This window comes from Eschrichtius robustus, chromosome 3, assembly GCF_028021215.1.
Source record: "Eschrichtius robustus isolate mEscRob2 chromosome 3, mEscRob2.pri, whole genome shotgun sequence".
Taxonomy (NCBI): domain Eukaryota; kingdom Metazoa; phylum Chordata; class Mammalia; order Artiodactyla; family Eschrichtiidae; genus Eschrichtius; species Eschrichtius robustus.
Genome location: NC_090826.1, coordinates 145,195,356 through 145,209,129, shown reverse-complemented (window position 1 = coordinate 145,209,129; position 13,774 = coordinate 145,195,356). Strand labels below are relative to the sequence as shown.

The window sequence follows — 13,774 nt, the reverse complement described above, 5'->3', positions numbered from 1 at the left end:
ATACGTGAAACTAAGAGTTGTATTTCCTTATATAGTGAAGAGATGTAGTCTCTACTGTTAGTTTCTAACATTAAGAAATATGTAGTAATGAAGAATCATTTTAATTTTATAACTGTGTTATTACATTTGACACATTGTTTTTCAACATTTTTTCTTTAACTTGTATTTGCCTCAAGGTAAGAGCAGAAAATTTGAAAAAGGAAAAGGAAATGCTTAAACTTTCAGAAGTTCGTCTTTCTCAGCAAAGAGAATCTTTGTTGGCTGAACAAAGAGGGCAAAACTTGCTGCTAACTAATCTGCAGACAATTCAGGTAACCAAATAAAAAAGGACATGTAGAAAAATTAAGTTAAATTTGAACAATTTTGACATTGTATTTTCTCAGGTTTCTTAATGAGAAAATTCACGTCATTTTCGTCATGCATTATGATCATTGAATTTGAAGTTTATTAAGACGTCAGTATTCTAAATAAAACATTTAAAGAGAACTGACTGAAGCCATGCAATTGGCAGTTTTAATCCTCAGGTCTATATTTATAGAGTCCTGTACAGTTTAATTGTTTACAAGATTAAATCTTTGGTTTATATTCTTTAAAACTTCAAGAAATCTGAATAGCCATTGGTAATATGGTTTTTATTTTCCCTATTAAATAGATGTTTTAGTATGGAAAATGTCGAAATACCTTCTTGGTAAATGTTTTAGATCTTAACCTCTTCATGTAGAAATGAGTTGTATTCCCATAATTTTCTATTGCCTTTGGTTTTTTTTTTTTTGGTGGGGGGGTTTACTTTTTTCTTAAGTATAACCAAAATCTTTTTTTACCTTAGGGAATATTGGAACGATCTGAAACAGAAACCAAACAAAGGCTTAGTAGCCAGATAGAAAAACTGGAACATGAGATATCCCATCTAAAGAAGAAGTTGGAAAATGAGGTGGAACTAAGGCATACACTTACTAGAAATCTAGATGTGAGTCTGTGTTCTGAATTTCTATAGAATGTTTATGTTTAAAAATTAAGCTGGTGTGTAGATAAATTGTCATCTCATGTTGAAGCATAGTTTTGAAGAGATCTCTTAACAGACTCTTAAGTTTTTCTTGCCTTTTTGTATGCTTAGTAATTTTTGATTGGGTTTTATCCTATTGGGTGCTGGATATTTCTGTATTTCTATAAATCTTGAGCTTTGTTCTGGAATGCAGTAAAGTTCATTGAAAATAGTTTGATTCTATTGAATATATTTTTTACGATGTATTAGGCAGGCCCAAAGCAGTGCTCAGTTTAGAACTAATTATTCACTGCTACCAACGCAGTATCTTCCTGACTACTAGTCCCAGTGTCCAGTGAATTAAGAGCTTTTTCAGTCAGGCTGCTGGAAACAGGCATTATTTATTCCTAATATCTGTCTCTGAGCACCAGAGAGTCTTCATTCCAGTCTCTTTGGGTGATTCTTTACCCTGTCTAGGGTAATTTCATAGGCATGCACTGATCACAGTTTTGCTGAATATTCAAGAGGGATCCTGTGCAAATCACAGTACTCTGTGCAGCTCTCTTCTCTCTGATAGTCTGTCTTATGAATTCAAACTAGCCGCCTTCTACTCTCAGTTCTATGTTCTCAATTCAGGAATCCTGTGGGCCTCATTTCCCTTTCCCTATGCCTTAGCCTGGACACTCTTAAATCAATAAGCTGGGAAATTGTAGGGTTCACCTCTTTTGTTTCCTGACTCAGGTATCACAGTTATTTTAATGTGTTTTGTCTGGGGTTTTTTGGTTGGTGTTTGTTTTTTTGATTTTGGTTGTTTCAGATGGGGAGGTAAATCTCATCTCTGTTACCCTGTTTTAGCCAGAGTTTTAAAGTTCTGTAAAAAGATAACTTGAACCTCTAGTTACTTAAGAACTTAAAGGTAAGTGTTTGTAGGGTTAATGTATTTTTTCTTATAGGTTCAACTTTTAGATACAAAGAGACAGCTGGATACTGAGACTAATCTTCATCTTAACACAAAAGAACTGTTAAAAAATGCTCAAAAGGAAATTGCTACATTGAAACAGCACCTCAGTAATGTGGAAGTCCAGCTTGCTTCTCAGTCCTCACAGAGAACTGGTAAAGGTAAATAATTAAGTAGGCTGATAAAAAGTACCTCTTTAGGTTTATAACATATCCTGTAGATAAATAGCCTATTCTTTGTGGATACTAGCAAAAGATTTAAAAAACAAAAAACCTTTACTGTTCATATAGTAAAGCTCAGTTTTCCACTTAAGTTAACAAATTTGCAAACTTGGAAGATTCAGAATAGTTGTACATATGGCAGCTGACCAAGATATGCTCTTGGTTTTCCAATTATTGAAACCATTTTACTGATACTTTAAGAATGTTTCTCTTGTGGAGGGTTAATATTTGAATTTTTAACTCTCCCTTTCGAGATGAGGTTACTTGTTGAATGTGTAATGACATGGCTCACTTACAGAAATAATTGATTGGCTTGGTCTCTTTTAGAGCAATATTTCTAATCTTTGGTCATTGATAGCCGCAGGTAAAAAATTTGTCTCATTAGGTTTTGCTTCTCTTTGTCAATACATTATTTCAAATGCAAAGCCATTGTGTCCAGATAATCTTTCTACGTGGTTTTATTTTTTAATAGAAGAGAAATTTAAAACATAAGTATATATGTGTATATGTGATATATATAGTATATATATAATTATCCAATACTTCTTTCTTGTTATCATATGATATGAAAACATTCTTTCTAATCTGCAATTTCTTCCTTTTCCATGAATTTTAGAATGAAAATTGCGCTAAATGATTAAGGTGTAGTGTTTTGGAATAAACAACATTTAAATAACTTAAGAATGGTAATTTCTGCAAGTAGCTGTCTCAGTTTAGTGGAAATATTTTGTATTCTCTTTTTAAGTATCTTTTTTTTTTTAAATATTTGTAACAGCAGAGTTCTTTTGAAGAAATAACATACTGACAGTAACCTGTTTTTATTTTGGTATTCAGTATGGGTTGAAATATACTTTCTAGATAGTTAATTACTTATTTCAGCCTTAATCCTAACTTCACAGTCAGGATTGATAACAGTCATCTCTAATATCTTTTAAAATGTTAATTTTAAGAAAGCTGTTAAATCTTTTAGGTCAGCCTAGCAACAAAGAAGATGTGGATGACCTTCTGAGTCAGCTAAGGCAGGCAGAAGAGCAGGTGAATGACTTGAAGGAAAGACTCAAAACAAGCACTAATAATGTGGAACAGTATCGTGCAATGGTTACCAGTTTGGAAGAGTCCCTCAACAAGGAAAAACAGGTATATACAATTTTGAAATCGGTTTGCATGCACTTATTAACTTTTTTTTTTAAGTTAGGTTGTTGCTATGTGTAAGGCACTGTGTAAAAGTATGGATTCGACTGACATCATTGCACTTACCTCTTAAGAGTGCTTGAGTCTAATAAGCCAAATAAAACAAACAAAAAGATCACACAAAATTTGTGAAACATGGAAAGTGTATTGCTGTAGAAAAGGTATAGATGAGATGTTGGTGTGAGTGGGAGGTAGGTGAGATTATTTGTCTTTTGAGTATGCATAACTTCACAGGAGAGAAGGCATTTGTGTCCAGCCTTGAAAGAAAGCATCATTTGGAGAGTTAAAGGTAGGAAGTTATTCCACGTAGAAGGCACCATCAGCCAAGATAAAAAGGCTAGTTAGTGTACTGCGTTTATGAAGTGAAATAGTGAGGAATATAATTATAAACGTAGTCAAGAGCCAAATGTGAAAGGTTTTCAAGTCATACTAAATTATATGTTGTAAGATTACTGAGGCATTGATTTTTTCCCAACATGTCATAACCAGAATTTGCTTTAATTAGAAAGATTAACGTAATAGATTGGAGGGTACGAAGTTTGTTTTGGAGGCTATAGCAATAGACTAGGGCCACAGTTTTAAAAGATCCTTTCGTGGCTGGCATCATGGAAATCAAAATATGTGGGGAGGAAAACCCCTTTCAGTGGTAGAATGGACAGATTTGGCAAGTGGATATGAAGATTGAGGGGGAAATGAAAATTGGAAATTTCACTTCAAAAGAGAAAAATGACCAGTAAACAGGTAGAGAGGTAAATTATGCATAGTTTTAAGTGATGTTTTTGAACTCTTTAATCAGAATTTGATGGATTTTTTTAAAAAATACGAGGCAAACATTAATTTTAGTATTTTTAAAATTTAGTTTAGATTTGGGGAAAGTAACTGTATAATTTTAAATGTGTATATTCTTTGTATCCTACTGTTTGGTTGATGGTGAAGGTGACAGAAGAAGTACATAAGAATATTGAAGTTCGCTTAAAAGAGTCCGCTGAGTTTCAGACACAGCTGGAAAAGAAGTTAATGGAAGTAGAGAAGGAAAAACAGGAACTTCAGGATGACAAGAGAAAAGCCATAGAGAGCATGGAACAACAGGTAAATTAAGTTATTACCGTATCAATCACTTTTTCTATGGTAAGAATTTAAATTCTTTTAACCAGCTCATTAGTTACTATTCAGTTCATCTCAACAGATATTGAATGAACACATATCCAACAATTTTAGTTTTATGTTTTACTCTACTCTGTACATCTGTACATGTTTCCTTTTGGATATTTAAGACTACTTTATGGTACTAGGTATCAGTGCTGCTTTTTAGAAGCCTCTGCCTAAAAATTGACTTTTGCACATAGTAATATGGGGTCAACATAGACCTGCAAAATTTGTCCAGTAGATTATATCAGGTTATGACTATTTTAAATTTAGTAAGAAGTCTTTGGGCTACTTGTATTTTGAAAAATCTATCTTCAGTATTTTTAAAGTAAGTTTGCAATTAACTCTGGTTTTAATCTTGTTCTTCTGATTTAGTTATCTGAGTTAAAGAAAACACTCAGTAGTGTTCAGAGTGAAGTACAAGAAGCTCTTCAGAGAGCAAGCACAGCTTTGACTAATGAACAGCAAGCCAGACGGGACTGTCAGGAACAAGTAAGTGTCACTCTTAGAGCCAGTTATTGAGAAGTGAGCTTTGATCTTAGGGAACAGTTCTTGGAGTATATTAATGCATTTTGGGGATTGGTGAATCTTAAAAAAATACAGGTTATTTCCACTCTTGTGGAACTTGGAATAACATCAGTTGAAAAGTATAGATGAAGGCTAAAAGTAAACACAGGTTTCCCCTGCTGTCCAAAAGTAGAAAGTTCCTATGAAGCCGTGTGTAAACTGAAATGGCATAAAGTGAAGAAACAATTATCTTAGGACACATCTTGCTAATGGAAGCACAAAATAAATTGAGATAAAGCACAGATGCTCACAGACACAGTTCAAAGCAATGACAGCTTGACGTTGAGATGCTGAGTGTAGTTCTCAGGGAGGGAGCTTGGCGGTGCCTCTCTTGCTATTCGGGGTGTGCACAGCCTCTATCATGGCTCCTGCAAAACAAACTCTGAACACTGTTTTCACTTTTCTCCTTTTTTGTAAAAGCAAAAATGCTCTTTGGATTTCTTTTGGTTAGCAAAAACAGATGCTAATGTAGGTTTTTCATAAAAGCAAAGTGGCATAAAGCAAACTTTCAACAAGTAGGAGATACCTGCAGAGCAATATCCATTAACAAAACAATGCTGATAAATGGGAAGAATATAGAAAAATAGGAGTAGGAGATTAAATGTGTACTTGCTTTCACTTGAAAACATTCTTTCACTATTGTAGTCCTTCACTAATTCTGGTTGTAAAGCTGTACTACAGACAAGATAGAGATACTTTTCTCAACAAAACAATTTTAATACCTTTTTAATGCATTACTGAGCTTACACAGATTTCTATACACCACTATTTATAAGTTTTAAAAGTACAAAACCACATTATTTAAGTATACATACAACATGCACACGCATATATGTGATACTGCTTTTTATAATTTTTTATGAACAAGAAATGGTAAAACAATTCAGCAAAATGGGGATTATTGAAATGGTAGAATGGGAAAGAAAGACATGTAAGGATATTGGAAACATTCTCATTTTTATGTTTGGTGGTATATTAATAGCTATTCATTGGGTTACTATTGTTTATTGGTTACATAGTGCTTATATACATAACATGTATATATATCAGGATTACTTTAAAAATGGAATACAGGGGAAAGTGCTTCAAACTGAAGGTAAATTAGACAAAAATGAATTGTCTTTGGCTTATTGCCAAACAGCATAACATTGGAAATTAGAATCAAAGAATGTATCCATAATTCAGTATTCAAATAGATTATTTTCATTTCCCTTCATTCACTTTGTGTGTATATATGTATTTTATGTAACTCAGTTATATTTAGTCTTTTTTTCATAAAGACTGTTCCGAGTTACTATATCATCTTCTTAAGTTTCATTTTGAACAGACGTTTAATATTTCATTAAATAGATACAGTGTGATTTTTTAAAAAAATTTTTTAACATCTTTATTGGAGTATAATTGCTTTACAATGGTGTGTTAGTTCTGCTTTATAACAAAGTGAATCAGTTATACATATACATATGTACCCATATCTCTTCCCTCTTGCGTCTCCCTCCCTCCCACCCTCCCTATCCGACCCCTCTAGGTGGTCACAAAGCACCAAGCTGATCTCCCTGGGCTGTGCGGCTGCTTCCCACTACAGTGTGATTTTTTTTTTTTTTTTTTAAACATCTTTATTGAAGTATAATTGCCTTACAATGGTGTGTTAGCTTCTGCTTTATAACAAAGTGAATCAGTTATACATATACAATATGTTCCCATTTCTCTTCCCTCTTGCATCTCCCTCCCTCCCACCCTCCCCATCCCACCCCTCTAGGTGGTCCCAAAGCACCGAGCTGATCTCCCTGTGCTATGCGGCTGCTTCCCACTAGTTATCTATTTACATTTGGTAGTGTATATATGTCCATGACACTCTCTTACCCTGTCACATCTCACCCCACCCCCTCCCCATATCCTCAGGTCCATTCTCTAGTAGGTCTGTGTCTTTATTCCCGTCTTGCCACTAGGTTCTTCATGGCCTTTTTTTTTTTTTTTTTTCCTTAGATTCCGTATATATGTGTTAGCATACTGTATTTGTTTTTCTCTTTCTGACTTACTTCACTCTGTATGACAGACTCTAACTCCATCCACCTCATTACAAATACCTCCATTTCATTTCTTTTTATGGCTGAGTAATATTCCATTGTATATATGTGCCACATCTTCTTTATCCATTCATCTGTTGATGGACATTTAGGTTGCTTCCATGTCCTGGCTATTGTAAATAGAGCTGCAATGAACATTTTGGTACATGACTCTTTTTAACCTATGGTTTTCTCAGGGTATATGCCCAGTAGTGGGATTGCTGGGTCATATGGTAGTTCTATTTGTAGTTTTTTAAGGAACCTCCATACTGTTCTCCATAGTGGCTGTATCAATTTACATTCCCACCAACAGTGCAAGAGTGTTCCCTTTCCTCCACACCCTCTCCAGCATTTATTGTTTCTAGATTTTTTGATGATGGCCATTCTGACCGGTGTGAGATGATATCTCATTGTAGTTTTGATTTGCATTTCTCTAATGATTAATGATGTTGAGCATTCTTTCATGTGTCTGTAGGCCATCTGTATATCTTCTTTGGAGAAATGTCTATTTAGGTCTTCTGCCCATTTTTGGATTGGGTTGTTTGTTTTTTTGTTATTGAGCTGCATGAGCTGCTTGTAAATCTTGGAGATTAATCCTTTGTCAGTTGCTTCATTTGCAAATATTTTCTCCCATTCTGATGGTTGTCTTTTGGTCTTGTTTATGGTTTCCTTTGCTGTGCAAAAGCTTCTACGTTTCATTAGGTCCCATTTGTTTATTTGTGTTCTTATTTCCATTTCTCTGGGAGCTGGGTCAAAAAGAATCTTGCTGTGATGTATGTCATAGAGTGTTCTGCCTATGTTTTCCTCTAAGAGTTTGATAGTGTCTGCCCTTACACTTAGGTCTTTAATCCATTTTGAGTTTATTTTTGTGCATGGTGTCAGGGAGTGTTCTAATTTCATACTTTTACATGTAGCTGTCCAATTTTCCCAGCACCACTTATTGAAGAGGCTGTCTTTTCTCCACTGTATATTCTTGCCTCCTTTATCAGAGATAAGGTGACCATATGTGTGTGGGTTTATCTATGGGCTTTCTATCCTGTTCCATTGATCTATATTTCTGTTTTTGTGCCAGTACCAAACTGTCTTGATTACTGAAGCTTTGTAATATAGTCTGAAGTCAGGAAGCCTGATTCCCCCAGCTCCATTTTTCGTTCTCAAGATTGCTTTGGCTATTCGGGGTCTTTTGTGTTTCCATACAAATTGTGAAATTTTTTGTTCTAGTTCTGTGAAAAATGCCAGTGGTAGTTTGATAGGGATTGCATTGTATCTGTAGATTGCTTTGGGTAGTAGAGTCATTTTCACAATGTTGATTCTTCCAATCCAGGAACATGGTATATCTCTCCATCTATTTGTATCATCTTTAATTTCTTTCATCAGTGTCTTATAATTTTCTGCATACAGGTCTTTTGTCTCCTTAGGTAGGTTTATTCCTAGATATTTTATTCTTTTTGTTGCAATGGTAAATGGGAGTGTTTTCTTAATTTCACTTTCAGATTTTTCGTCATTAGTGTATAGAAATGCAAGAGATTTCTGTGCATTAATTTTGTATCCTGCTACTTTACCCAATTCATTGATTAGCTCTAGGAGTTTTCTGGTAGCATCTTTAGGATTCTCTATGTATAGTATCATGTCATCTGCAAATAGTGACAGCTTTACCTCTTCTTTTCCGATTTGGATTCCTTTTATTTCTTTGTCTTCTCTGATTGCTGTGGCTAACACTTCCAAAACTATGTTGAATAATAGTGGTGAGAGTGGGCAACCTTGTCTTGTTCCTGATCTTAGTGGAAATGGTTTCAGTTTTTCACCATTGAGGACAATGTTGGCTGTGGGTTTGTCATATATGGCCTTTATTATGTTGAGGAAAGTTCCCTCTATGCCTACTTTCTGCAGGGCTTTTATCATAAATGGGTGTTGAATTTTGTCGAAAGCTTTCTCTGCATCTATTGAGATGATCATATGGTTTTTCTCCTTCAATTTGTTAATATAGTGTATCACATTGATTGATTTGCGTATATTGAAGAATCCTTGCATCCCTGAGATAAATCCCACTTGATCATGGTGTATGATCCTCTTAATGTGTTGTTGGATTCTGTTTGCTAGTATTTTGTTGAGGATACCTTTCTAAGAATTTGTCCATTTCTTCCAGGTTGTCCATTTTATTGGCATAGAGTTGCTTGTAGTAATCTCTCATGATCTTTTGTATTTCTGCAGTGTCAGTGGTTACTTCTCCTTTTTCATTTCTAATTCTATTGATCTGAGTCTTCTCCCTTTTTCTCTTGATGAGTCTGGCTAATGGTTTATCAATTTTGTTTATCTTCTCAAAGAACCAGCTTTTAGTTTTATTGATCTTTGCTATTGTTTCCTTCATTTCTTTTTCATTTATTTCTGACCTGATCTTTATAATTTCTTTCCTTCTGCTGGCTTTGGGGTTTTTTTGTTCTTCTTTCTCTAATTGCTTCAGGTGCAAGGTTAGGTTGTTTATTCGAGATGTTTCCTGTTTCTTGAGGTAGGCTTGTATTGCTATAAACTTCCCTCTTAGCACTGCTTTTGCTGCGTCCCATAGGTTTTGGGTCGTCGTATCTCCATTGTCATTTGTTTCTAGGTATTTTTTGATTTCCCCTTTGATTTCTTCAGTAATCACTTCGTTATTAAGTAGTGTATTGTGTAGCCTCCATGTGTTTGTATTTTTTACAGATCTTTTCCTGTAATTGATCTCTAGTCTCATAGCGTTGTGGTCGGAAAAGATACTTGATACGATTTCAATTTTCTTAAATTTACCAAGGCTTGATTTATGACCCAAGATATGATCTATCCTGGAGAATGTTCCATGAGCACTTGAGAAAAATGTGTATTCTGTTGTTTTTGGGTAGAATGTCCTATAAATATCAATTAAGTCCATCTTGTTTAATATATCATTTAAAGCTTGTGTTTCCTTATTTATTTTCATTTTGGATGATCTGTCCATTGGTGAAAGTGGGGTGTTAAAGTCCCCTACTATGATTGTTTTGCTGTCGATTTCCCCTTTTATGGCTGTTAGTATTTGCCTTATGTATTGAGGTGCTCCTATGTTGGGTGCATAAATATTTACAATTGTTATAGCTTCCTCTTGGATCAATCCCTTGATCATTATATAGTGCCCTTCTTTGTCTCTTGTAATAGTCTTTATTTTAAAGTCTCTTTTGTCTGATATGAGAATTGCTACTCCAGCTTTCTTTTGATTTCCATTTGCATGGAATATCTTTTTCCATCCCCTCACTTTCAGTCTGTATGTGTCTCTAGGTCTGAAGTGGGTCTCTTGTAGACAGCATATATATGGGTCTTGTTTTTGTATCCATTCAGCCAGCCTGTGTCTTTTGGTGGGAGCATTTAATCCATTTACATTCAAGGTAATTATCGATATGTATGTTCCTATTCCCATTTTCTTAAATGTTTTGGGTTTGTTATTGTAGGTGTTTTCCTTCTCTTGTGTTTCTTGCCTAGAGAAGTTCCTTTAGCATTTGTTGTAAAGCTGGTTTGGTGGTGCTGAACTCTCTCAGCTTTTGCTTGTCTGTAAAGGTTTTAATTTCTCCATCGAATCTGAATGAGATCCTTGCTGGGTAGAGTAATCTTGGTTGTAGGTTTTCTCCTTCATCACTTTAAGTATATCCTGCCACTCCCTTCTGGCTTGCAGAGTTTCTGCTGAAAGATCAGATGTTAACCTTATGGGGATTCCCTTGTGTGTTATTTGTTTTTTTTCCCTTGCTGCCTTTAATATGTTTTCCTTATATTTAATTTTTGACAGTTTGATGAATACGTGTCTTGGCGTGTTTCTCCTTGGGTTTATCCTGTATGGGACTCTCTGTGCTTCCAGGACTTGATTAACTATTTCCTTTCCCATATTAGGGAAGTTTTCAACTATAATCTCTTCAAATATTTTCTCAGTCCCTTTCTTTTTGTCTTCTTCTTCTGGGACCCGTATAATTCGAATGTTGGTGCGTTTAATGTTGTCCCAGAGGTCTCTGAGACTGTCCTCAGTTCTTTTCATTCTTTTTTCTTTATCCTGCTCTGCAGTAGTTATTTCCACCATTTTATCTTCCAGGTCACTTATCCTTTCTTCTGCCTCAGTTATTCTGCTATTGATCCCATCTAGAGTATTTTTAATTTCATTTATTGTGTTTTTCATCATTGCTTGGTTCCTCTTTAGTTCTTCTACGTCCTTGTTAAATGTTTCTTGCATTTTGTCTATTCTATTTCCAAGATTTTGGATCATCCTTACTATCATTATTCTGAATTCTTTTTCAGGTAGACTACCTATTTCCTCTTCATTTGTTAAATCTGGAGTGTTTTGACCCTGCTCCTTCATCTGCTGTGTGTTTTTCTGTCGTCTCATTTTGCTTATCTTACTGTGTTTGGGGTCTCCTTTTCACAGGCTGCAGGTTTGTCGTTCCCGTTGTTTTTGGTATCTGTCCCCAGTGGCTAAGGTTGGTTCAGTGGGTTGTGTAGGCTTCCTGGTGTAGGGAACTAGTGCCTGAGCTCTGGTGGATGAGGCTGGATCTTGTCTTTCTGGTGGGCACATCCACGTCTGGTGGTGTATTTTGGGGTGTCTGTGGCCTTATGATTTTAGGCAGCCTCTCTGCTAATGGATGGGGCTGTGTTCCTGTCTTGCTAGTTGTTTGGCATAGGGTGTTCAGCACTGTAGCTTGCTGGTCATTGAGTGATGCTGGGTGTTGATGTTGAGATGGAGATCTCTGAGAGATTTTTACCGTTTGGTATTACGTGGAGCTGGGAGGTCTCTTGTGGACCAGTGTCCTGAAGTTGGCTCTCCCACCTCAGAGGCACGGCCCTGATGCCTGGCTGGAGCACCAAGAGCCTTTCGTCCACACGGCTCAGAGTAAAAGGGAGAAAAAATAGAAAGAAAGAAAGAAAGAAAGAGACTATAATATAGTGAAGTAAAATAAAGCTATTGTAAAGCAAAGCTATACAGACAAAATCTCACCCAGAAGCATATACATATACACTCACAAAAAAAAAGGAACAGGGGAAAAATTAATATATCCTGCTCCCAAAGTCCACCTCCTGAATTTGGGATGATTCGTTGTCTATTCAGGTATTCAACAGATGCAGGCACATCAAGTTGTTTGTGGAGTTTTAATCCGCTGCTTCTGAGGCTGCTGGGAGAGATTTCCCCTTCTCTTCCCTGTTCACACAGCTCCTGGGGTTCAGCTTTGGATTTGGACCCGCCTCTGCGTGTAGGTCGCCTGAGGGCGTCTATTCCCCGCCCAGACAGAACGGGGTTAAAGGAGCAGCTGCTTCAGGGGCGCTGGCTCACTCAGGCCGCGGGGAGGGAGGGGTACGGAGGAGGCGGGGCGAGCCTGCGGCAGCAGAGGCCGGCGTGACGTTGCACCAGCCTGAGGCGCGCAGTGCGTTCTCCCGGGGAATTTGTCCGGGGATCACGGGACCCTGGCAGTGGCGGGCTGCACCGGCTCCCGGGAGGGGCGGTGTGGAGAGTGACCTGTGCTCACACACAGGCTTTTTGGAGGCGGCAGCAGCAGCCCCAGCGTCTCACGCCTGTCTCTGGGGTCTGCGCTGATCGCCGCGGCTCGCGCCCTTCTCTGGAGTTCGTTTAGGCGGCGCTCTGAATCCCCTCTCCTTGCGCGCAGCGAAACAAAGAGGCAAGAAAAAGTCTCTTGCCTCTTTGGCAGCTGCAGACTTTTTCCCGGTCTCCCTCCCAGCCAGCTGTGGTGCGCTAACCCCTTCAGGCTGTGTTCACGCCGCCAGCCCCAGTCCTCTCCCTGCGATCCAACCGAAGCCCGAGCCTCAGCTCCCAGCCCCGCCTGCCCCGGCGGGGGAGCAGACAAGCCTCTCGGGCTGGTGAGCGCTGCTCGGCGCCGAGCCTCTGTGCAGGAGTCTCTCCGCTTTTTCCTCTGCGCCCCTGTTGCTGTGGGATCCGCGCTGTTAGCTGCGGCTCGCGCCCGTCTCTGAAGTTCGTTTAGGCGGCGCTCTGAATCCCCTCTCCTCGCGCACCAGGAAACAAAGAGGGAAGAAAAAGTCTCTTGCCTCTTCGGCAGCTGCAGATTTTTTCTCGGACTCCCTCCCGGCTAGCTGTGGTGCGCTAACCCCTTCAGGCTGTGTTCACGCCGCCAGCCCCAGTCCTCTCCCTGCGATCCGACCGAAGCCCGAGCCTCAGCTCCCAGCCCCCGCCCGCCCCGGCGGGGGAGCAGACAAGCCTCTCGGGCTGGTGAGTGCTGGTCGGCACCGCTCCTCCGTGCGGGAGCCTCTCCGCTTTGCCCTCCGCACCCCTGTGGCTGCGCTCTCCTCCGTGGCTCCGAAGCTTCCCCCCTCTGCCACCCGCAGCCTCTGCCCGCGAAGGGGCTTCCTAGTGCGTGGAAATCTTTCCTCCTTCACAGCTCCCTCCCACTGGTGCAGGTGCCGTCCCTATTCTTTTGTCTCTGTTATTTCTTTTTTCTTTTGCCCTACCCAAGTACGGGGGGAGTTTCTTGCCTTTTTGGAGGTCGGACGTTTTCTGCCAGCGTTCAGTGGGTGTTCTGTAGGAGCAGTTCCACGTGTAGATGTATTTCTACTGTATCTGTGGGAAGGAAGGTGATCTCCACGTCTTACTCTTCCGCCGTCTTCTGTCTACCCCCTACAGTGTGATTTTTAATCA

General features: G+C 38.5%; 1 protein-coding gene across 3 annotated transcripts in view; it reads left to right on the top strand.

Annotated features, from left to right (window-relative positions):
* TPR (translocated promoter region, nuclear basket protein) overlaps window positions 1–13,774 on the top strand; it is a 73,287-nt gene that overhangs the window by 26,242 nt on the left and 33,271 nt on the right. For all 3 annotated transcript variants that reach the window (XM_068541426.1, XM_068541424.1, XM_068541423.1), the window contains exons 20-25: window positions 177–311; window positions 827–967; window positions 1,936–2,101; window positions 3,132–3,298; window positions 4,289–4,441; window positions 4,874–4,990. In XM_068541426.1, coding sequence (XP_068397527.1) covers window positions 177–311; window positions 827–967; window positions 1,936–2,101; window positions 3,132–3,298; window positions 4,289–4,441; window positions 4,874–4,990 — 879 coding nt within the window. The remainder of the gene's footprint in view (window positions 1–176; window positions 312–826; window positions 968–1,935; window positions 2,102–3,131; window positions 3,299–4,288; window positions 4,442–4,873; window positions 4,991–13,774) is intronic.